This window comes from Eucalyptus grandis, chromosome 6, assembly GCF_016545825.1.
Source record: "Eucalyptus grandis isolate ANBG69807.140 chromosome 6, ASM1654582v1, whole genome shotgun sequence".
Classification (NCBI taxonomy): Eukaryota; Viridiplantae; Streptophyta; class Magnoliopsida; order Myrtales; family Myrtaceae; genus Eucalyptus; species Eucalyptus grandis.
In genome coordinates, this window is record NC_052617.1 from 40,965,258 (window position 1) to 40,989,473 (window position 24,216).

At 38.7% G+C, this 24,216-nt stretch overlaps 3 protein-coding genes across 4 annotated transcripts; all 3 read right to left on the minus strand.

Moving 5' to 3' along the window:
• Positions 1-300: 300 nt before the first annotated feature.
• Positions 301-3,096, minus strand: LOC104449784 (putative clathrin assembly protein At1g33340). The gene has a single exon (XM_010064044.3). It carries the CDS (start codon positions 1,575-1,577, stop codon positions 432-434), a length of 1,146 nt encoding a protein of 381 aa, XP_010062346.1. The 5' UTR covers positions 1,578-3,096; the 3' UTR covers positions 301-431.
• A 160-nt stretch (positions 3,097-3,256) lies between these two features.
• LOC104449785 (peptide chain release factor 1) lies at positions 3,257-7,469 on the minus strand. The gene is made up of 7 exons (XM_010064047.3): positions 6,943-7,469; positions 6,667-6,742; positions 6,000-6,130; positions 5,051-5,121; positions 4,777-4,858; positions 3,670-3,844; positions 3,257-3,566 (listed from the first exon to the last, which is right to left on the minus strand). Exons 1-6 carry the CDS (start codon positions 7,384-7,386, stop codon positions 3,824-3,826), a joined length of 825 nt encoding a protein of 274 aa, XP_010062349.1. The 5' UTR covers positions 7,387-7,469; the 3' UTR covers positions 3,257-3,566; positions 3,670-3,823.
• A 550-nt stretch (positions 7,470-8,019) lies between these two features.
• On the minus strand, positions 8,020-16,794 carry LOC104449786 (probable sucrose-phosphate synthase 4). 2 transcript variants are annotated; one of them, XM_010064050.3, is made up of 15 exons: positions 16,585-16,794; positions 16,143-16,487; positions 14,030-14,119; positions 13,018-13,244; positions 12,684-12,747; positions 12,319-12,518; positions 11,736-12,213; positions 11,402-11,533; positions 11,066-11,197; positions 10,798-10,974; positions 10,411-10,464; positions 10,184-10,246; positions 8,885-9,727; positions 8,680-8,807; positions 8,020-8,500 (listed from the first exon to the last, which is right to left on the minus strand). In XM_010064050.3, the coding sequence occupies exons 2-15, from the start codon at positions 16,374-16,376 to the stop codon at positions 8,227-8,229; spliced, it is 3,096 nt and encodes a 1,031-aa protein (XP_010062352.1). In that variant the 5' UTR covers positions 16,377-16,487; positions 16,585-16,794; the 3' UTR covers positions 8,020-8,226. The 2 variants fall into 2 exon arrangements, with proteins under 2 accessions (XP_010062352.1, XP_039170904.1); XM_039314970.1 differs by having other exon boundaries at positions 16,143-16,502.
• Positions 16,795-24,216: the final 7,422 nt, after the last annotated feature.

A 24,216-nucleotide genomic window follows, 5' to 3' on the forward strand; every position in this document is an offset into this window, starting at 1 on the left:
TCTGGCATTTCCCAGTCTAAATCAGGGCAAAAAACTTATGGCATGAAAGTTTATATAGGGCTATGCTCTTCCATTCTCGGAGTGAGGACAATTTGCAATGAACTGACTTGAAAGTGTGAATTAATGTCTAATTTCTCGAACCGTTTGGGAGGGGAGATCAAACCGACATTGAATCCCTCCATTACCTCTCATTCTATGTGGGGTTTCCTACTTCTTTGAATAGATATTTCAGAGCTGTAATTTACATTGCTGTTAGAATGGTTCTTGGAACATTGTATGTTTCATCCTCCCAACTAGTAATCAGATAATTTTCACTGGATCTGTGTTATTTGTCTAAAGTGATTCAGATTAAAACGTCAATGGGCTTGACTATAACCACTTGCGAGTGCAAATTTGCAGTACATCAACGACAAATATTGATCTCATTAATCTCAAGATGAGTCCATAGCATCCTCATCCTCAAATACTACCCATACATTGCTTATTTTTGTCTCCATCGTCCAGGAAACAAAGGAAGCAGATGAATAACTAAGACCCGTTTTTAGCCTGGCATCCTCTCTTTCTTTCCACTCCATCTTCACCCTTACCTCGTCTAATTTATCCATACCTGAATGCAGATGTTTGGAAATCGACGTGCTCTTAAGAGAATTGCAGACTCCGGTGGGGATATTGCTTAAGCATTCCTCCAATGCCTTAACGTGATCCAGGGTCATGACTTCGACTGAGGGGTACTCCAAGTTCCTGATTCTTATCGACCGTTTGCATTTCCCGTACAGTTCTTGAAGCTTTAAACTCTGCTGAGATGCCTTTTTGAGTATGTCACAAGCTATGACTCTTGCTGGTAGGGTCAAGTCGAAGAACATGTTCACAAGAGCTGCCACGCCTTCACAGAACGCCGTATAAACTAGAAAACTCTCTTTCAAAGTGTTGCACATAGCTGCTTGAGCCAGCCTATCTGAGGGCAAGTCATCATAAGGTGAACATTCCAGGACCTTGTCAATAAATAATTGACACTTTGGTAATCTGTGAAATACTAATTCCAGTGATCTTTCTCTGTAACACCCGAAATCACATCCTGGAGCCGTAACAGGTTCGAGCTTCCCACCGGGGTTTATGATCCACCCCATTCTTTCATTAAGATAAGCCGCATACTTGTGAAGAAAGCAAACCAGGGGATCGGAGCTTCTTGTGAACCACTGGCCAGGGCTCATCTGGAGATGGCCTGAAAAGTGCGCACTACGCAGCTGACACTCAAAGCCATGGTTGCCTCCGCGAAGGAGGCGGTGGGTCAACAAGAGTGCCTTGAGTGCTACATGGTGGTCTCTCGTCGTATTGAGGCGTCGAGAAATCCGTTCGGCAAGAAACAAGATTGAATCCGGCAAGTTCGAGACAAGAAAGAGGATCTCGTGCATGTACTTGTCATCTACTGGACTATTATCATGACCAGTTGCACGAATTATAGCGATTTCAATCTCGGACAACCCACTTCTCTTGTTTAGTATGGCTTTGCCAACTGAAGCATGGTCTTTGACAAAACCAATAGCTAGTCTCAGCTTGGCATGCGCAGCGGCTGCCATTCTTCCGTCTTCTCTCGTTGTTTTGCAGCTTGAAGGTGGAAGGAGGAAGTGTGTGCAAAACAACCAAGCAAGAAGTTCGCATATATAACAATGGGAGAGTGGAGAAGGCGACTTGAAATTTAAGAAGCCGCGGAATCAAATCCATATTTTAAAACGTGCAGCGTTCTCCTTGAAAAGTAGAAGACATATAAAGAGGCACCCGGATTTAGAAGAATTTAAATGAAAAGCCAGAAGCATATGTTAAAAGTCTTCTGAAGAAGGAATAGAAAAAGTGAATGCTTTAGAAGGACATCACAGGCTAAGGGTTTTGGATATGAATGCATAGTTTTCCACTGTAAAGAGTCAACGGAACCAAAGTGTTGTCATAGTGGTGGAGAGAACCTCATTCTCATGGAATAGGATTCTTTTGCACCACTCTCTCTTCCAATTCGCAGCATCACAGTTTATGTTGGCTTTGACTTCGAAAAAGCTCCATCCTCCAGGTATTCATCAGCGTCTTGTCATCACAATCTTTGTCAATGCTTGTATTCTAGCATGTATGAATAGAGCCTCAGATATGTGGCCAAACACTTGCACTTTGATTAGATTCTCCCTCACTCCAACTTGCATTATTCCTTGTGTCAATTTAATCCCTGCTTCATATGCTTCCTCTAAAAAGAGAGTCAATAATAATATGAAAGTCTACACTCACATAGCCAAGTACAAAGAGACAGAAGGAATTGACGGGGGCTTAAAAACCATTTTTTGGCCTAAAAACCCTAAAGAAGGATCCCAAGCTAATTGGACTAGGTCGATATAACTGCAAGGAAGATGAGTTCGTTCTATACACGTAACTGCATTGCAAGTACTGTATGCTTGTCCAAGTAAAATTCTGTTAGTAGTTTTGCAGAAGTTAATTCACTGTGCATCCAACGAGTAGGAGAATATATAACCTCTGATATCCAGGCACCTACAGGAATAAATGAAGCCACAAAGACCTGGCCCAGTAAAAACCTTGAGGAAAGGTGATTGGCTAATCAGCTAAACCATCATAATCATGCTTTTTGTAAAGCAAGTCATTCAGCAGAAATCATTCCATAGATGCGCAGTGAACAGTAGTACATTGATGTAGCAATTACCAAGGCCAAGACCTTATTAAATAGCTTCTTCTGGTGCTTCAAACAGCTCCAACCCCTCGGATTAAAAGTAAAAGAATATGCATAGATCCTATGACTTCGCTTTCTCACAAAACAGATAATTTATGCTTCAACTTGCAGGCAACCCTCACTCCCTAGTAATAGGCTAATAGCTGACTCAAAGTCATTACTAGCTGAAGCAGATGTAGCTCTCATGCAAAGTCTATTATCTAGAAGAGTTCATTTCTGCAATAGTAACCCATTTAGAAAATTTCCCAGTGGTTTTCCGCATTTGCTGTCAAGGGACGTATTGAGTAAAAGTTTTCATCAAATGAATGATTTAATGACAGAACATGCCAAGTTGGACTACTGCCATGGATTTTGATTTGCATTCATGCTATGGTATTTAGGTTGCATTTCCACCAATCAAATCTAGAAGCATTTATAGTATAAAGGTGCAAGTCCAGGGATGAAATCTCTTTTGAAGTTAGACAGAAAAGGCCAATTCCAAGAAGGCAAGGTAAAATTCTCAAGTAAATCTCAATGAGAGTGTGCTGTCCAGAGTAACTGCAATAGCTCCTATAATAACATATTGCAAACTGACTATTAATCTCTCTGATGTTACTCTAATAAATATTCACAAATACACGAGTCATTTTTATGCTCAATATCAGCAGGTCAGGACATCCGGCGAAAAATTGTCCCCATGTCATCTAGCAGAAATTTGTAAACATGAGCACAAACTGATCTGGTAAGTTAAAAAGATACAAAAATCAACACTTGGTCAGACTCAGAGTCAACCTGGCCAGTAAACTTTACATGAACTTCAGCAGGTAAAAACCAAGACTATCCCTGAAAAATGTTTGCCTGGATCCTGCATCAGTAGTATAAGAACTACGTCAGGCTGTTTCAGAGGAGCAAAGAGCAGCAAGCAATAAAAACAATAACAGATGAAAAGGATCCTTCAAGGTATTTACAATGTATAAAGGTGTATGATGCATGCGGGATAGGCAGCTTAGCTTGCTAATTGCACAAGTCATGCTATCGATGCTGAAGGCTTCTGCATGAGACGAGAAAGGCACTTCTCATCACAACCATTCGGAATATCTGGTATGGATAGCTTTGATAGTCTCACTTGAGAGGCTTCATTCCCTGCAGAGGACCCAGAGAAGTCTGTATAAAATAACTTGCTAAAAAAGATGAAAAGACACAGAAATAAATGCTGTGTTCCCTATTTTTTTAGAACCAAATGTAATGACCTTAGAAAACATAGTTTGAATGATCAAACTTGTTACTATTTATAATCAGAAATGGGCATAACTTTGTACTGATGTTCACTACTTCTGCCTAGTGACATCTTGGTAAGGTAAAGACTGGATAAACAATTTATTATCCTAAAAAAGAACATGACATGAAAGCTGACAACATTGTCATAAAGAACACTAAATTGAAAAAAAGAAAAAACCCATTGTCAAGCACTCGGCAGATACTGCAATGATAATAATAAACAAGCAGCTTAGACCAGTTTCCCATATTCAAATCAGAGAAGTGAAAAAGCAACATCAGTAAGAACAGCCACACACTTTGAAAATCCAAACCGTCATTTGTCTTAAGGAGAATATAGCCTGTCATTCAAATTGCTTTTCAGTAACAACACTTTCCAGTAACAAAAGTTGTTTCTTCAAAAAACCATGGATTTGCTGTTTGCTGACTGCCTTCATATAATTCAGAAAACACTAGTTTTCTCGAAGCCTCTTGTTCAGCATTTTCACATCAAGCCTCATTAGGTCAATACTGCTCTCTAAAGCAGGTTCTCAAAAGTAATAAATGAATATCTTTCAAAGCAAAACTAAAACAAAGTAAGCCTAAGATGAGCATTGTTTTAAGTATCAAATCATCAGAATGCATTAGTATCACTGCAACAGTTCCCTAAGATGCATTATGGATAAATGTATAATTAATAAATGATTTTCATCAGTTGAAACATCAATTACCGAGGCAGTTCGACCATATTTGTAAACATAATACACGCCAGTTTCTCCAAGTTAAAACCCAAGTAGTCCTGTAGTTCATAAAAAAATTACCTTAGATGCCCTTAACTCATTCACTGCCAGCCTAAGAGAGTCATCTGAAAGGATCAATCGTGATAATGCTCCTGTGCTTAGACTGCAATAGGAAATGAATATTACTCAAAAATTGAGGTAGCATCATAGATTTGGTATTTTTAAGATCATTGCAAATTCAATTAATGCATGCCCACTCTTGTAAATACAAATAATTAACAATTTAACAAACAATAAGCTCATTTGACAAGAAACACTTTTTTGGATTTTAATATTATCCAATGGAGAATTATACCCTAGTAATTTTGCTACTTCGGAAACAGAACCTTCAAGGGCAGATAGTAGATCCAGCAAGGCTTGCACTCCCTGTGAAATGATAGGTAGCATTCAATATGACAAATGCATTCTCATTAATTCAATAAAATAATAAATACTGCCATAGCAGAAATGGTTCAAGCTCCAAACAGACGACTAAAGTGTTGACATGAAATCTGTCACCATCATTACTTTAGTCTTAAAACCTCTTGGAAAAGTTCTTCCAGATTTTGATATCACAAATGCTTAATATGACAAAACAAACATTCTTTAGCCATGGTGATTATTGATGAACGTAGCTACTCTTCACAGTTCACGCTCCATAATTTTAGGAAAAATGACACAAATGGTCCTTGAACTTTGGCCCAATGTGCAATGTGCTCCATGAACTTTAGCCTAACATGCAGTGTTGTCCATGAAATTTCAATTTGTTCAATTAGGTCTCTGAACTTTGATACATGTTAAATCTAGTCTCCGGACTATAAGAAAAAGTTCAATATTATTGCTGAACTTGAATTAATAAAAGGATAACATTAAACATTTTCATATGGTCCATGAACTAATTTGAATATTACCAGAAATCTAGAGACCATTTTGAACAAATTAAAAGTTTAGGGACCACATTGCACATTGGGTGAAAGTTCAAAGACCGTTTATGTCATTATCTCATATTTTTATTCTTAAGAGTAGCTTCGGCAGCAGCTAAACCATCAATGAACCATAGTAGTTACATAACTTCAATTGACAGCACATTTTTCCTAAGCTCCTAGCTCAGTAACTTTCTCCTAGAGAGAGCGACTTTGATGTGAAAGTTTAAGTTTGCTGCAGAACAGTGGCTTTCAAGTACCTTATCATAACAAAAGTATTTTATATAATGGACCCTTCAAATGTATATTGAAGACAAATTTAAAGGTTGCTCAACTGCATACCAGCATAAACTTTGGATTGTTCGGTCCAATTTGGGGTCCACAATCAGATCCTCTAACAGTCGACTTCAGGGGAAGTATTTGAAGGAGCTCTTTGGGAGGTGAGTATGCCTCAAGATCAACAGCATTCCTCACTAGATCAAAAGAATGCCATCTCTCATTGAAGACCAAAATAACACATATAAGATAACCATCCAATTCAATGAAAATGAGGACACTAGAGATTATAGTTACTATATTATTGTCAAAAAAAGGCATAAATCACGAAAGAGACGGGTATAATAACTGCAGACTGTGTTTCAATATAACCATGTATTTATAATGCACTTTAGGATGATGATCACTTGACTAGGGGACAAGATATTTCTACATCTAAGGACTTGTACTCTACTAATGACTACCCTGGCAAGATCTTTGAATCTCTTGGAAGTCTGCAGCTATGCAGAGCTACAACTCTAACCATAACTGGGGGCTTCTTAGATTATTGCAAAAATGGTATTCAGCCTCAAATGTTGATCAAGAGAAATTTGCAAATGCAGTCTCTTCACAAAGCAGCAGAAGTTGCAGCAGCCGCATCCGCCTCTTGTTCTAGTAATTTGGGTCGATTACATAAGTCCTCTAATACAATGAACTACTGACAAAAACAAAGGGAGAGAGCGAAAAAGGCCACCTTTAAGAGCCAAGAGAGTGCGGAGGCGGAGTAAAGCTGACGCTCGATTCTTGTGCTGCGATCGGTCCTCAACAGCCTGCCAAAATACACTCTCCATAGTATCCCAGACAATGCAACAAGGAAAAAAAAAAAAAAAAAACCGCCTTTATCTTCACATCAATAAGATAATTACTGCTACCCATCAATCAGTGAATCATCCAAACCAAAAAGAGCATAAAAATCAGCAACTCGTGCTAATTCCAGGACGACCAAAAAGTGAAATCGAACCGAGCTCACTTGCGCAATGATACCAGTGGGGATGTGCTTGAGGCGGACCGCCGATTCGCGCTTATTGCGGTGCTGGCCGCCGGGGCCCGACGACTTGAACGTGCTCATCTCGCACTGCCTCATCAGCTCTTCGTCGGTCAACTCCAAGTAACTGCTGCCACTGCCGCCACTGTAACTCGAGGAAGCGGCACCCCCGTTGCTGTAGAAGCAAGAGCCCGGCGCCTTGCTATGCCCGGAGCTGCCGGAGCAGAAGCCGCCCCGGCGACATGTTCGCTCGCCGGTTCGCCATTCCAGGGCTGCGCTCGACGCGACGATCGGGCGAGGTCTGGCGGCGACGGAGACCGCGAATTTGGAGAGTTTTGGGAATGAAGGGAGGGGAGGCGGATTCCCGAGATGTGCGGTGCGATGAAGCAGAGGTTTTCGCAGCGATCGAATCGCCATTGCAATCTTCATCTTCTCTCGCAGAGCGGCTAACCGGCGAAGCTCCAGGAGCAAAGCAGGGGGAAGGCCGAGCTGGAAAATTAAAATATCGTCTAGGGACTCGATTGAGAAGATAAGAAAAGTTGCAAGGCGGTATTGGATAGTTGACGAAACTTCAGGGCCATATTTCACAGGTTGGGGATAGCTTATGACTCGGCCAGGCATCAGTTTGCTTGCTACAATACGCGGTCGTTTTGGTTAGGCTAAAAACCCTCTCCGAACAATGTCAGCCATTTTGTTACGTCGACGATTATTTCTATTGGATTTATTTAGGAACAATTGTATATATAAGTTACATTCTCTCGATAGGAGGATGGTCAATGTTCTCCAATCCTTCTCTCAAGTATGGAAACTTATTATGCACTTCCAACTTTTATTAGTTCATTTCACATGAGCCGTTAGGTCATGTGAGACTCATATGAGATTCATATAATTTAAAGATTTAAGTAGGTTAACGTAAATCAGAAAGCGTAATAATATTAGTACTTCAAAACACATTGAAATTGGTGTCCAATGCAGACAATGTATTCACTTTATGTGTGGCATATTACAAGTCATAGATGATAGATGCTTGGAGAAGCTGTATGTATAGCAGAGAAAACTAGATACAGCATACGGGAGAGAATTTTACTGAATAATTTGACAGTACATGCTGTAGGAATTTTAGACAAGTAGATGACGAGACATGCTGTTTGTCAGGTCACATAATTACATATCCTTGCTTTTCTTTTTCATTGTAACCGGTATGCCATATTCACTTAGGCATTTCAGAGTTTCTGAAGATTAACTGAAGAACCCCAATGGCACTTTGGATTACTTCATCCGCAAGCTTTCCAAAGCCCTCGAAATGTCCTCTTCAGAGCCGTCTTCTACAATCCGAATCCTGGGGCTATTGAGAGCGACGACATCGACCCTCTTGAAGTTCTCTTCACTTCGAAGAAGTTTCTCGCTGCCACATTCCACTGTACCATTCAGTATGATAGTTTTGTGAAGGCCGCCTAACAGTTGCTCATAGTCCGTGTCTCCTTTATCTCCCACAAACACGACCGAGTCCGCAAAATCGATTCCCCACCTGATTGAAAGATACCTGCTTGGCCAAATCAAGACGACATGACAAAGAAAAAGCCATAAGTTTGTCATTCAAATCTCCAAACTAACATTCAATTGAACATGAAAACAAGAAAAAAACACTCCATTGTTGCGTGTGTATAATGCAGGTTTTGTGTCTTAGGTGTAGTAGTTGCTTGATTAGCATCTAAGACCAACCTCAGTGCTTGAATTCTTGATGCAAACAGAGGCATCACGCTCAACCTCGTTCCTGCACATGAATAGACGATGTGGCAACGAAAACCTCGCATTCTGAGCGCTTGCCTAAGGTCATCAATCCTTCGAACCTAACATTGACAGTATAAAACATCAGGAGAATGTCAGTTCAGGCATCTTGATTTTACTTAAGACCTAAATATCTCACCTTTCCTCCTGGTTTAATGCTGAAAGCAAAGCATCTCGAGTTGCATCCGGCTTTAAGCTCTTCAATATCATCCTCCATGCCATCCTCCGCCTTGGCAAGCCTCAAGACCATTGAGCGAACATTGTCTCCAGGCCACCTGTACTCCAAATGGCCCTCGTAGTCCACATCGGCTATGAAATCTCTCCCTGGATAGTATATTGAGCTTCCACTGTTGCAGGATAACGCCTCGAATTCTTCTACATTTATATCACTGCCTTTAAAAGCATTCAATGTCTCTTGTAAGGTTGCACCGGTGAGAAGCACGAAACCCACTCTGTTCAAACCTGAGTACCCTCGTGCGACCTTCATAATATTCTTGATTGTCACTCTAAAGATATTGGTGAACAGGCCACCGCTGTCATAGGGGTCGAGGGCTATCACAAATATTTTCTGTCTTCTACTTGATAGACTAATGGAAGGAGAACCGCCATTTGGGTGAACTTTTCTTGTGAGAGCTTCAATGAGTTCCTTCTGTCGGGTTGCAAGATCAAGCTCTCCATTTGCCTTGAGTTCGCCATCTATGGAAAACTTCAAAGATAGGTCCTCGACGTCTCTGAGTGACTCACTCAATGGTTCTTCTGGGATCGGCATAATCTGGAAACGGGAAGTGGGATGGCGATTCCGGCAGTGATCAACTTGGGAGAGATAGTTATGACAATGCTCAGTCCATGAGAAACAATGTATGTTCTTTAATCCATTTTTCCGGCATTCTGCCCATAGGCTTTTGTCCGCCACGAGCTTCAGAAGAGCATCTGCTATGGCTTTCTGATCATGAGGGTCAATGAGGAGGCCGTTGTTTAGTGCCTGCAGACTTGTTCATTAGAAAATGAGGTGGTAATTGCTTCATCAGGAATAAAATTGTCCCCCCCCGGGCCAAAAATTCTGATACGAGTGAAAATGTTTAGTACATAAGAAAAAAAAAGCATATGGCTATTTAAAATGAAGAGAGAATTAGTTGTAGCTTAACTCAAGCTGGAGTGCTCAACAGGGTGACGTGGTTTAAGACAAATGTGCTATGACAACTTCTGGTGTGGTCTAGGACAAAGTGGCAGTGAATGCGCTTCAAGTTGAGTATATCAGAAAGCCTAATTATTATTCTTTTTGATGGTATATAATACTAGACAGATTTGATTGAAAATTGACCTCCAGGGAATCAAGCAAAATTGCTGCTGAACTATTGTCAGGTGCAAAATAATTATCAAGAGCAATAAGCTTAATCCCAAAGCGGTACAAAGTAAGACTTAGGGTTGTTCTTTCTACCTTCAAGATGTCTACAGGCCCTCCATTCCTGGTGGCTACGATTGGCAATCCATACGCAGCTGCCTGCAGTGTATGACAAGAGCGGAAAAATGACTTGATTGATGTTTTCAGGCTGAAAGAATTACTTCATGCTGTGACAATGCACTTATTTTTCAGGTCACAGAGAACAAAATGCTCCTTGCTATTTATACCATGGAATATTCACAAAGGGAAACTGACGCATGTACCTCAATTAGCGTGAGACCAAATGGCTCCACGAGTGCTGGATTGATGAAAACTCCCTTGACCAAAATCATAAACAGATAACTTTAACTCAGTATTTTGCTGCCGATGAACATAATTTATTTGACTTCAAAGATGACAAAAGGAGAAAAAAATATGATGGGAGTATATGGCTGTGCCATTGCCATCAGTATCCACATGAGCTCATACTGTCCTGATTACTTGGTTTTATCTTCTTTATTGGGCCACATGTTCCATTAACCGAAGTGTTATGAATTGAACCTCGATAATCACTTTAACGTGGTTAATATAAGAGTTTTCTCTAACTATGCATGACTGGATTTATTTGGATGACGACATCCTAGTGTCGGCTTAGTGAAGGAGTAACTTACCTTTGTTTTAGCAGCCAGCCTATAAATTTCAGGGACATCACTTTGCTTGTGGTGCTTTGGGTACGCCACCTGACCATACAAATTATACTTGTCGATGAGCTTGAGTACATTCGTGAGCACGACGGAGCTACCTTCTGGCATCTCCTCAATGTCATCTCTGTTGCCAAGAATTAATGTCTGCAATAACAAATCAAATATAACAGCAACTACTTTAGCTTAATGTCAAAGAGCAGCAGGTTTGTACGAGCATATCAGATGCAAGTTTTACCAGGTTGGCTAGTTCTCGAAGGTGTTGGCACTCCCCGAAAGCCTTCAGCAAGGTTGTGACATTTTTCTTGGGGTCAGGACGGGACAATGCCAGTATCATCGGCTTATGAGGATTCGAGAAAAATCTCATCACCTGTTTGGCAAAAAGCAAGTTAAACCAATATAAATGAAATAACATAAAGAAGACAGATTTGTTATACTTTTTGTTTGTGAAGGAATGGCTTTACATCCTCTTTCTTTCATGCATGAAATTTGAAAGTACATCCATCATGCGGAACTCAAGTAAAATCGCACTAGGAAATAGAAAAGGATTCATTAGTATATCATGAAGTTCGACCTCAGACCATATGCGCGGTAAATGTCTCTTGTTAGGAGTCTTGTCTGAACTAATCAAGGATTTGAGGTCGCTCTCGCTTTCAGTTGAATCTTCTACTTTCACATTGCTGAAGTCCATTCCCGGAGGTATGACCTATGCAGACATGATGATCAGTGTTTTTACGTTTAAGAGACTTGCAGATCGAAAAACTTGTCACAGCTTGTGGCACCCTAGGGGCAATTTCCATGTAACCAAGAAAGATATGACGTCATTGAAGAAATTAAAAAGAAAAACAGTAACAGATCTTTCGAAGGTTAGATAGTTGTGACTAAGAAACGGAATTTTGAATTCTTACCACCATCCTCGGCATGTACCGTCCGTAGCAACTCACCCCACGCCGTCGCCTAACCCGAAGCTTCCTCTCCAACTTGAGATCGAACCCGTCGTACAAGCCCCATTGCTCTTCGATCTCTTGCCTTGTGCTCGTAACCACCATCTCGGCGGCATCCAAACCCAGCTCCTCCGCCTCAATCCTTCTCATAATTTTGTAGGTCGTGTTAATGTCCTCCCTAGAAAGCCTTCCTTGTTTGAGCAATTGCTCAAACTTGTTCCTCCCGAGTGAGTGCCCCGTTAGGACCATCGGCACGTTCAGGACACCGGACAGGAGTGCTGCCGCCTCCGCTGCATCGGCATAATGGCCATGTATCACGTAAGGCCAAACCGGCTTACCATCAATCTGTTCACCGAGGACTCTCGCCATGTTGACAATGTGGTTCAGTGCTCCATCGACAAATTCGGGTACATGAGGCCAAAGTGACTCCTTTGGAATGTACCTGAACATGTTTCAATCAATGCCATAAACCTTCCATGGCTAAAAAAATTAATGCTTATGTGCTTGGATATGGCAAAATAAACTGGGTGAGGGATAATGTGATTACTCGTTACTAGGCCCGCAAGGCATGCGAATAATATAGGCACCGCAGCCGTCACCAGCATCAGCGGGACAAGACAGCATTTCGATGGGCTCACCATAGCTCGAGTCCACCTCGTGTGAGGTGATTTGCCGGGTCAACAGATCGACACGGTACACTCCTTTGGTGCTCGCCAGAGCTCGAGCAAGTTCAACGACATACTTCACCTGAAAATAGCACCAAAGCTAGTTACCAAGGATAGCCTAGGACATGTTATACGTTAAAATGTCCATAGCACTCCATCTTGATTAGTCTCAATCCATTGTCCATGATTGAAGCAGAAGCAATTAAGCTGATCCTTATGGGAATTTCTTATATAACTATATCTCTACCTGACCGCCAGTGTCGGAGTCCCGGCCGAGTTCCATATTTTCTCCACGCACCAGCCCGTGCATACTACATACAAGATAAGCATTATACGTTTCAAAAGGCCGACATGTCATGATCAAGGTTATCAGATTATATCTTTCGCTTCACATTATGATAACTGCTTTCTTAGGCACTTCCAGAAATTTGTAGTTTGATTTCGTAAGTTTGAACGCGCAACCATCATACATGTATTTGCACATTAGGCATGCATGAGAAAGTGCACTCGCTGACCTTGGCTGATTCACCAAGTTGTCATTCACATGGCAAATAAACAATCTTAGTAAAAACATCAGGTACCTTATCAAGACAATGTAGAGTTGCCGCGGCTTTTCATCGTCTGACCATGCTTGCAAGTCGGAGTTGATCCTGGCAATCTTGTCTTTTGCGGGCTCGGGACTGTGGCTGCCGTCGCCTTTCTCCTTCTCTCCTTCTGAAAGCTCAGAGAGATCATCTGCCGCTTCGCTACGGCCTTGCTCGCGCTCGAGCCGCCGTTTCGCTAGCCTTTGCGCATCATCCCATGCTATCTGTAAGCATTAGGTTCAACTCTCTCTACTCAGCTTTTGCAAACAATGTACTTTGAAGAATGACCACCATTGACAATAGAGATAAGTGCATTAAAAGTTTTAAAACTTGTCACTAAAATGCAGTTGAGTCCTAAAACTTTAAAAATTATAATTAAGTCCTAAAACTTATCATGAAAGTACAATCGAGTCCTAAAACTTTCAAAATGTGCAATCAAATGCAAAAACTTGTTAAATGGATCAAATCAAGTCTTTTTGTTAATACATTTTTTTTTTTGAGAATTTTAGGACTTTATTGAATTTTTGTGATAAATTTTAAGACTTAATGCACTTTTCGAAACTTTTAGGACTTGATTGCATTTTCGTGACAAGTTTTACGACTTAATTATATTTTTTAAAAGTTTTAAAACTCGATTACACTTTTGTGACAAGTTTTAGGATTTAATTATACTTTTTTGAATATTGCATGACTCAATTGCTTTTTCATGAAAATTTTTAGGACTTTTAGTATACTTATCCCATTATTTTTTGAACATTCACTTCTTATCTAATTTACCAACGGAAATGAAATAGAGGGACAACAAAAAATTAAATCGAAATATTATGGTAGAATTTGATGCTATGAGGATGAAAATACTTATTTTTTTTTTTTTATCATAACTATTCTATTTTATCGAGAAAATTATCAATTCAGTTCTAAACGTACATGGATCAAATAAAATCAAATAAAGAAAAGCAAAAAGCATATCAAGTGGTGCGGTGCAGTGCGATTAAAGGGCAGAGCATACCTGCTTCTTTTTGCGGGCGAGATGCCAAATCCGCCAGCACATATTCTCGAGCCTGTTATTGCGCTCACGAGTATTCCTTGTTGCTATCACCTGCCCCCCGCCATTCAACACTTTCACCGTCAACATCTTCATCATCAACCACCACAACGACAGCAAAAGAAGCAGAAAGACCTCCTTTTCCAAGTCCTCCCCCTTCTCTTTTGATTTCAGTAAATATCGCATAAATTAAATATACTAGATCGCCCCGCTCGAGAGCACGAGTTTCCATACAATTCATGCACTGCCATCGATTCTGCTAGCCGCATCACTCACTAAACCAATATGAAATTAGGGGGGAAAGTCTTGGATTTATCCAACTCTAGCGCATATACATGTCTGGCAAGCACTGGCATTGGCATATATGTACAATTAAAGTTAGGAAATCCATCGTTCTTTCAGAAATAATATCGGGATTATTACACATTAAAATCCCAATACCGTCCGTAGAAATAATTTTTTCTTTCCCGGACTCAAAAGGTTGGATCAAGCTATAACATAAATAAACCATTTTCTTCCTCCCTCACAATCAATTGCAAATGGGGGTTGGTTGCATCCGCAAACTCGTTAAGTACAGGTGCAATAGTAGGGATATTACTATGGTACTTTAATGGAATTTGTTTGGTAAATTTTGTGGAGGTATATTGAACGCACTTAAATAATTGAAATAGATGCATATAATGATAAATCAATTTAAGCGATTAATATTTCGGGTTATTGCACAATTTTATTTGGTGGCGATTGGCCACCATCCAAAAGGTTCTTTTGTCCCGAGCGCAACTTGGCGAAGGCGTTAAAACTATGTTTTATTATTATTCTAGTGTCACACCAAGGGTTGGGCCAGGAAAGAGTTGGTGTCGCGACAATGGTGGAATATATTCTCTTTAGCCTTTATTCCTCCTCCAACTGATGCCGTGCAATTAGATTTTTAGGCTTCGATTCGCCTTCTTTTTTTCGTTCGTTTGTTTACTTAAAGGAAAATATCCGGGCGAGGATACCAATAATGTGCTATTTGTAAGGCCAAATCTAGTGGTTTTTTATATACATGTGAGGGAGGGTAGGGCCACAGTTGGTGATGGTTTTGTTGTATAGAACATTACTACGTATGATCAAGATTTGTCGAATATAAACATAAAGGGCTCGATCATTCGTATCGAAGGAAACAAAAAGAAAAAGAAAAAGAAAAAGAATTAACTGATTGTAAGAGAATATGTCTTGCACAAGGATGTATAAACATGTACTTGACATGCACACTAATGGGTTTAAGCTATAAATAGGTACACACACACACAAACACACACAAACATATATATTAAAGAGATAAATATTTAGCTGCCCACCTAAATATGCCTAAACATTTTTAAAGAGATTTAACAGGATAAAGCCCCATAGAGTACAATTCTTATTTCTTTTTTAAAAAGTGAAAGCGATAATGATGTGAATTAATTAAGCTTAATGATCCGATGAAAAGGGAGTGTGCAAACATTTGCATTTAAATTGCTATTTTTGTCAAAGTGACATTTCATTCATTTCTACATAGATACAAGAGAGAAACAATGTAGTCCAACTATAAGCCAAGACAAATTTAATTATTCTTGGTCGAGAAGCCACTAGATGGGATAATCCCTAAGAAAGAATTTCTCACTTAGTACGGCAAACTTGAAATCCCACTCGCAATGTCTTTTTGGTTAAATGAATTCATAATAAGTTTAAAGGAATTAAAACCTGTTTTTACAAAATTTAATTGGAAAAGTGATTCTGAAAAATACCGCCAATCTATTCAAATAAATCAATTTAGCGTATGACATGTCACTTTGACTTTGTAATACATTATGTGCAATCCTACCATTAGTTTACAAACTCAAAATGCTCAAACTTCATTTTGCGCTATGGCCTAGAGTCCCAGTTGGAAATTTTAAGATATAACGGTGTGTCATACATTATTGTTGTTCAACGGTTGAGATTAGTCACTTACTTGACTATTTGATTAATCGCAATGTCATTTAACGAGAGATAGTTGATAGCGTACAGTATGCTGTTAGAGAGAGAGAGAGAGAGAGAGAGAGAGAGTAATAACCTTGATCCATGTCTTGTGAAGATCAGACTCATCAAAGCTATTGACAACTTCTTCCACAAAGTACCTGGTGGGGCTAAACAAGCTTCCCTCCCTCTCATTACCATCAAACTCAGTAGCAACAACACCACCCTTACCGCCACCGCCAATCTTCCCGTCGCCTCTTCTCTTCACGTTGTACCGTCCGGCATCCAGAATCGCCTCCAAGTAGCCATTGATCCACTCGTTCCCCGCCATTATCCCTCCTCTCCTATCGGTCTCCGTCTCCGCTTCTTCTTCCTCTCAATTTTCCCCTTGAATCTCGTGACCCCAAAAGGGACACAAGAAAGGCAGCGAGAAGAGAGCTCTCTGAACGATGACGAGCTGCTTTTTAAGATGATTGTTGCAACAGAGAAGATAATAAAGAAGAAGAGGAGGAGAGACTTCTTTTGCCAAAAAAAGTCACCTTTTGTTTTACTCCACGAAAATAAGACTGCGTGAGAGGTAATGAGACAAAACCCAGATAGCTCCCCCCACCAAAATTAGATAAAAAAGAAGAAGGAAAGAATGAAGAGATTTTTCCAAGGCTAAAAGATTTTCCTGCAATATCTTCGGGGACGAGGTCTTTACACAGAGAGAGAGAGAGAGAGAGAGAGAGAGAGAGAGAGTTGATGAATCTGAGTAGGTTTTTGAGATCTTAGCGAGTTCTCCTTTTGTTGTTATAAAGGGCTCGGATGTGAAGATGGACCATACGTTGTATTATTCCACACCAGTGACTTTCAGCTTTCAAGAATCACATGATCTTCTAGGATGGCATATTACTCCGGACATCCATATTCCGGGGGTTGCTTCGCCAAATGTCCTTATTCTTCAGCTGCCCCCACCATCTGTCGACCACCCCCGAAAAATTCCTTCATGCCTAGTAAGCCCAAGCCAAGAAGGGTGCCAAGAAGGGCAGTCATAGTCATTTGATGCGCATCAACGTCGCCTGATCACCAGGCGTGTGGCTTTGACATTCGCGATATTCTCGGTTCTTTGCCAGTACCTTACCGACGGAAATTCTGTCGGGTTCCCGACCCGCTCGAACCCTACTAGGTTTCCTGGGCTCTTGGCGTTGGTTCCGGACTTGTTTGCATTACCATCTCATCTAGAGAACAATATAAGGTCAGGATTTTGGACATGGCTCGGAATTCATTCTGACAAATTTATACCAAAGCAAGAACTCGGTCAGCCATATTACGTTAAACATTTCGTCAAACATTTCGTCCACGAGTATAGGTTAGTGCTGCTCGTGTTTTGCATAGGACCTCACGGGTAAAGTACAAGTTGGCTTTTCCGGGGTTGTGCGGTTGGCAATGTGTCACTTGCCTTCGAGTCTTAAGAAGATTCGGGTTTTCAGTCGCCCTGAGTTTCAGATCAGCGTTTCTGCAACTCAATGATCAGTCGGACTTGGGCTCTGGGATTGAATTCGAAACCCGAGCCGAGTTGCTTGGGATGAGTACAAGATTTGACCCTCGATAGGGTCTCCTGTTGGGAAAGGGCCGAAAAAGGGTTGTGCTCTGAATTTATAATCTTCTGAATTGGGCCTGCAAAGGAAAATGACAATTCTCCTCCTGCTCTGCCACAAGAACTTGGAGCCCGTGTTCATCGCGCAGGTAAGGTAAGGTAAGGCTGCGACTCTTGCTCGATACCTGTTCAGACCCATTGTCCATATTAGGTACAAAAATGTCGGATTTGGTGATCGTCTCAATGAGACTCGGCCGACGGAAAGGAGGCTTTAAGACAACTGCCCTGTTGTAAAAGAGAAAGCGGAAGCGGATAAAAAATTATTGAATTGAGAGCGAGGGAAAAATGATAGAGAAATAAAACAATGATGAATACAAGCGATTTACGTGGGTTCAATTCAAGTGTCAAGACTTAGGTCTACGAAGAGAGCCGATCATCAATAATCCACTAATGAATTGGAGAATTACGTGATTATAATCGCTAGCACATTTGAGTATTTTTCAACACTGAAATTGGATATATAGATTCTGCACAAATCAACTAGTGTCTTGCTCTTCTCGGTTGCTCCCTTAGTTTTTTCTTTCTTCTTCTGATGGAACCTCTCTTCTTATGTAGAGGATAGTGGCAACGAATAACCATTATGAATAATTATTAAGAAATGATTGTATGACAGTATTACGTATTTTTGTAATAATCTATTTTAGATCACGGAAAATTAAATAATAAATAATTATAAATTATTATGAAACTCAATTCTTCAAAAATTTGTGACTCATAATAAATTATTATTCTTACAATACCCAAAGACTGTTATATTAGCATAGGAAGCACTGATACTCTTCGAGAGCCTTGGTATTGTATCAGACATTTTGACACTTGTCTAATACTTTTCGATAATCTCTGACATTCGGTCAATACGTGTTGAAAAATCTGACACCTAGTCAATTCTCTCGATACTCTCCAATATGGGGGTTGGGAATTCTAATATGCGAGCTTGAAATTCCAATACATAATTCCGACAAGCACAGGGTAAATTTTTAAAATTTTCAATAAATGAATGGTTAAAATGTAAATACGTAAGAAAATAAAAAATAATGAAAATCATTAATGGGGACGGAAGAAAAATAATCTAGCCTTCTCTTTTATTCGGACTCTCACTTTCTATGACACATAATTCACCTCCAAGTTATTTTTTTTTATCTTCTCTCCTGATACGCTTTGACACACAAGTCTAGAATGTGCGTTGCTTCTTTTTTTTTTTTACTCCAAGTTTTATGGATTATTGGAGTGAAGATGAATTTGTTAAATTAAATGAATGAATAAATTTAATAATTAGTGGATTAATGTTTCTAATATAAATTCATTTTAGACTCTTTTTATTATTTATTTATATATTTGAATCAAATTAATTTGATTAAAATAGTTATAAAAATGTAAAAATAGATATTGAATATACAACATGTTCCGATGTGTATGAATTCTTTATGTTTTGAGAAACGATGTGTCAGCATGTCTTGTCGTGTCGTGTCGTGTATTGTGTGTTAATGTCGGTGTTACTTAAATGTTAACAAAGTCCATAATAACATAATCTAACACACACCTCCCTCCATTGGAGCTTTCCTACTTCGTCTTCCGTCTTTCCGTCCACCTCTTAGATTTTATTCTACCCAACTCTCTGTACCCATTCAAGGTGAGAAATTGGCTTGAGAGGAAGGCGGACTTTCTCTATGAAAATTCAAAACCAAAAGAGGGAAACGTCAGTAGTGGGCTATATATATATGTATATATCTTTTTGCCTCTTGTTCCCTCACTCTTGCGCTGAAATTTGCTGTGGCTTCTATGTTTAGTTCAGCTTCTTCATTTGGGTCTCAAAGTTCCTTGGAAAAAGCCTAAGGTATTTGACGAAAAATTTAGAGCCAGTTTCGAGAAATGCTAGTATTTATAAAAGGGAAATGATTACGTGACAATTTTTAATGTACCGTGAGAATAACAATCTATTTTGAACTACAAAAAATCAAATTACAAATAATTATAAATTGTTATGGGGCTTACTTCTTCGAGAATTTGTGATTGACAAACTGTTATGCTAGGAAAGCCTTTTACAAAATTGAAAGTGCAAAGTAGGTTTCGATGTAAATGAATTTTTTTCTTCCCAAAATATCCCCACTAATAATCTCATATTCCCATTTTGCCCCTGTGACTATTCATCTTCTTTGTAGATTTAGAGTTCATGAAAGTGGATAAGTTGGACTTATGCTGGTGAGGGCTTGCTTATGGTCACGTGACATGGATATTGCATTGCTTGGAGTTGTATGGCCTTTACCACTTGGCTTGCTTAACGTCAAAGTCCAGATTTAGCTCATTTGAGGTTGTGCAACCTTGGCGTCACCTCTCCTCAGATCGTGTGACCTTAACGGCCCTTGCCTAGTGTCACATTGACCAAGAAAGGCCAAATCTAGGAAGTTCAACCATCAAAATTTTAGATCTAGGAAGTTTGAGGTCTCCAAGCTTAGCATTGGTTTGCTTGAGGTCACATGACCCTAGCGACTCGTCACCTAGGGTTGCTTGACCTGGGCAATGGGCTCCATCTAAGCTTCACCAAGCTCTACAACGACGATTGGGTTTTGTAGATCTGCTTGCACAAGCTTTGTTATGATGGTAGGGCCTCATAAGCTTTGCTGCAACGAGGGTCATTGATGGACGCTCACCTTGTGAACATTCACTGTCGAAGCGAGGGAAGTATCATTACCCTCTTTGTAGTATATGTTGAGTTTCGAAAGCTAACTAAAACACTCTCAATATTTTACAAGAACACTTAATTACGCTACTTACACAAACATACAATGGACTGTCACATTTACACACGTGACTCTCACACCGCTCCTTACACTACACCCCTCTCACACATAAAAAATGGAGGCCTACTCACATATATCCTCACTCTGCTCCTTTCTTTACCTCACTACTAAAATTGGGAAGGGGATGTTGCCTATTTACACGCTTTTTTCTCTGACACGATTGAAAGTGCTAGTATGAACACAGAGCGGGGTGAATAGGTGTAATTTTTTTTTTTCATGAAATGTAGTAAAATATTTTGCTTTTGAAACTGAGTTTGAAGAACAACAGACTTTGAGTGAATTCAGATTTTAGCAGTTAAATAGAATTACGAACAAAATAAAGGAGTTCGGGGAAGATAATAAGAATAGAGAATTTATAGTGGTTTGGCTTAGATCAAATCTATGTCCACTCTCCCACGTTGACAGCATTCTGGTTGGATTCCACTATGCAATCAATAAGAAATTACAACTTTGAGTGCAAATACTTAGTGGTAGATTATACTATTTCACTAAGTCACTCTTTTGGTATTTCTCTCACGATCACAAATGTTTAAGCTCACCAAAGATAAGTGTATGATTAAAGGTTGCTAAGATTTTGGAATTATAAATTCTACGCTTCGTCTCTTACTTGTTTATCGGTTCTTAATCTTTTTAAATACTCTTCCACTTCCAAACTAGCCGTTGGACAGTATCTAGAGGATCGTCTTTCAATCTACCCATTGGACAGATCTGTATCAAGAAGATTTAGTAGCTGTTGAGCGACAAGTAGAATCCCAAATTGATTCTGATCGTCCATACAAATAAAATCTTGATTTCCATAAATAGAGCTTATTCATATGTAAAGTTCTTGTCATTATCAATCAATTAGATTGAGTTAATCAAATCTATCTTGATGTAGAATCCAAATCAAATCACTAGCCATTATATGTTTGGGGCTTGTATTACGTTTTGTCAAGTTGTCTCGTTTTGAACATACTTCGTTCTGAATCTATTACGTTATGAACTTATGTCTCGTTCTAGACCTTGTCACATTCTGAACTTGTGTTTTGTTCTGGATGTAAAGTCTGAGAATGTTCTGTCAAAAGTAAAGTCTGAGTGTCTTCCGTCTGAAGTAGAGTCTGAGTGTCTTCCGTTTGAAATAGAATTTACAACCTAGACGTGAGTGTGAACATATTCTGTTTCTGAACATATTTAGCCTTAAGGTCTGGATACAGTTTGAATAAGTTCAGCTTTAGCATAGAGTCTGTCTTCTGGTTTTTTTCAAGTATAGACTTTGACAATATCATAGAGTCTGTCTTCTACTTTTCTCAAATATAGATTTTGACAATATCATAGAGTCTGTCTTCTGGTTCTTCCAAGTATTGAATTTGACAATATCTTTTATATGTTCTATCATCTGCATAGTCTATTACTCAACCTTTAAATATGTTAGTAGCCTTTGATTTATTTTGTTATCTTCAAAATATCATAAATGATTTCCCTAACAATCTCCCTCTTTTTGATGATGACAAAACAATCTCTGAATATGTAGATGTGTAATCATGCTTTTAAAGATATTAATAAATCAAGGCAATCTTAAGCACATAAATAATCTTTAAATATGAGTATTCAAAGAATGTAATTCAAATCAAAATATAGCAAAAGATAGCAAATAGATCGAGCATAACAATATATATAAAAATAATTGCAGTTCAATAACTAATATCAACACATATGCATATTTATATTATCTTCCCTTTTTTGTCATAATCAAAAAGCGATAACAATGGAAAAAGTATCACGTAAAGAATATAAAACGATAACAAATATATCTTGCATGAAACACAATTTTGAAAAAAAAAATCAGCTTTTACAAAGTAAATCAAATATTAAAGATATGTAATATAGCTCACTTCGATCATATTTATCAGCAAATATCCAATAAAAATCACGGATGCATTATAAAATTCACTTACCCTTTTTGTCATAATAAAGATAATGTAAATAAGAGATTTGTTAATGACAAAAAGTAATAAAAGATGTACTGATTGGATTTTGTAGAATTTACAAGTTCTGTCACATTTACTTTTCCATTCCTTCCATAATAATCAAGATCACGATTGATTTAAAAAGATTTTTCTATAATTGATCAATGCTCCTCCTTGTTGCCTTTTTTTAGGTGATTGCGATTCTTTCCATTTCTTTTGGATTGACTTTCTCCCCCTGTCATCATGACAATATTTGCAAAAACTTTGCACAAGGAAGAGAATCTTTGAGCCTCCAGATATAGTATAGAATCTCCACAATTTTCAGATCAAGCTTTCCAAAATCCATATAGAAGATTCTTTTGTCACCAATCTTCGCAGGAGATACTTTTTTTATTGCACCAAAATTTCTATAGATTCGTGATCATTCTTCTCTATAGAATTTCCTGCAATCAACTCATTTCCTTTTTGATATCCATGAATTTGGATCATTCCTTGATGTTAGAGCAAAATATGAAATCTCCATAAATAATCAAATATTCTTTCTAAACTCATCATAATAAATTATTTAAGGAAAGAACATCATGCACAATAATATCTTGAAAAAATTCTCACTTAATCAAAGCACAATAAAATCAGAGAGAATAACATCCTTGAATATTTAAGAAATAGTATTTTGCATAATAAATTAATATCACGTAAGACAGAATTCCACTTATGAAAATATGACAAAATTTGAGAGTATAAAATCAAACCAAATAAATTTAATTGTCTCTAAGCGGAAATCAAATCAATCACACGTATTAAATCAAATCGTGACTCACAAATTAAAAAAAAATCACACGATTCTTCCTTCAATCAAACCAATCAAAGAATATGATCATTATAAAATATAAATCAATCAAGGCATGAAGATGATATAAATATAATGAGAATTTTTAAATTATGTACTCAAACAAATTGGAAAAAAAATGTACCTTCCTTACCAAATTTTTTTTTTTTTAATTTCCTGCAAAAACAACTCACATTTTCTTTGGTATCCATATTTTCTTGGGTCCTTCAAAGTTAGTAGAGTATGTTGCTTTTACCCAATCTTTGTATCCATATTTTCTTGGGTCCTTCAAAGTTAGTAGAGTATGTTGTTTTTACCAAATCTTTCTTAACATGTCTCCAAACTTTAGGACATTTTTTCTCAAAGTGTTTTAAGTCTCCACAATTTGAACACTTGAAGGTATTCGATCAACAGGTTTTGTAAAAATCCCTTCAAAATGCTTCTTGTACGCAAGTCTATGAGGTCTTTGTCTAAGTCTCTCATTGACTTTAGGAAAATCTATTGGAGAATCACTTTCCTTATTGAAGCCAAGTCCCGACTTGTTTTGTTTTTGGTAACCCAGGGAACCTCGTAAGCTGACAACTGGCAAGCAAACCCTGGGGGGAGCACTGTAGGACTCACTACCGCAGTACTCTAGATAAGAATCCTTAACGACGCCTCGAGGATTCGAACTTCTCTCATTCGTGAGGGGGAGAGAGCCTTAGTCAGCTGCGCCATTGAGGGCAGTGGTGCCAAGTCCCGACTTGTTATAGTAAGGTACTTGTATGGAAAGGATATGCTATAATATTTTTGAACCCTTTGAAAATTTTGTTGTAATATTTGAAAATTCCTTTTTTAAAGAATCATTTTCTTTGACAAGTAAATCTTGACTTTCTTTTATTTGTAGAAAATCTTTTTGCAAAATTTCAAACTTTTCTTTTCAAGAAAAATCCTGTTGCCTAAGTCATGAATTCTCATTT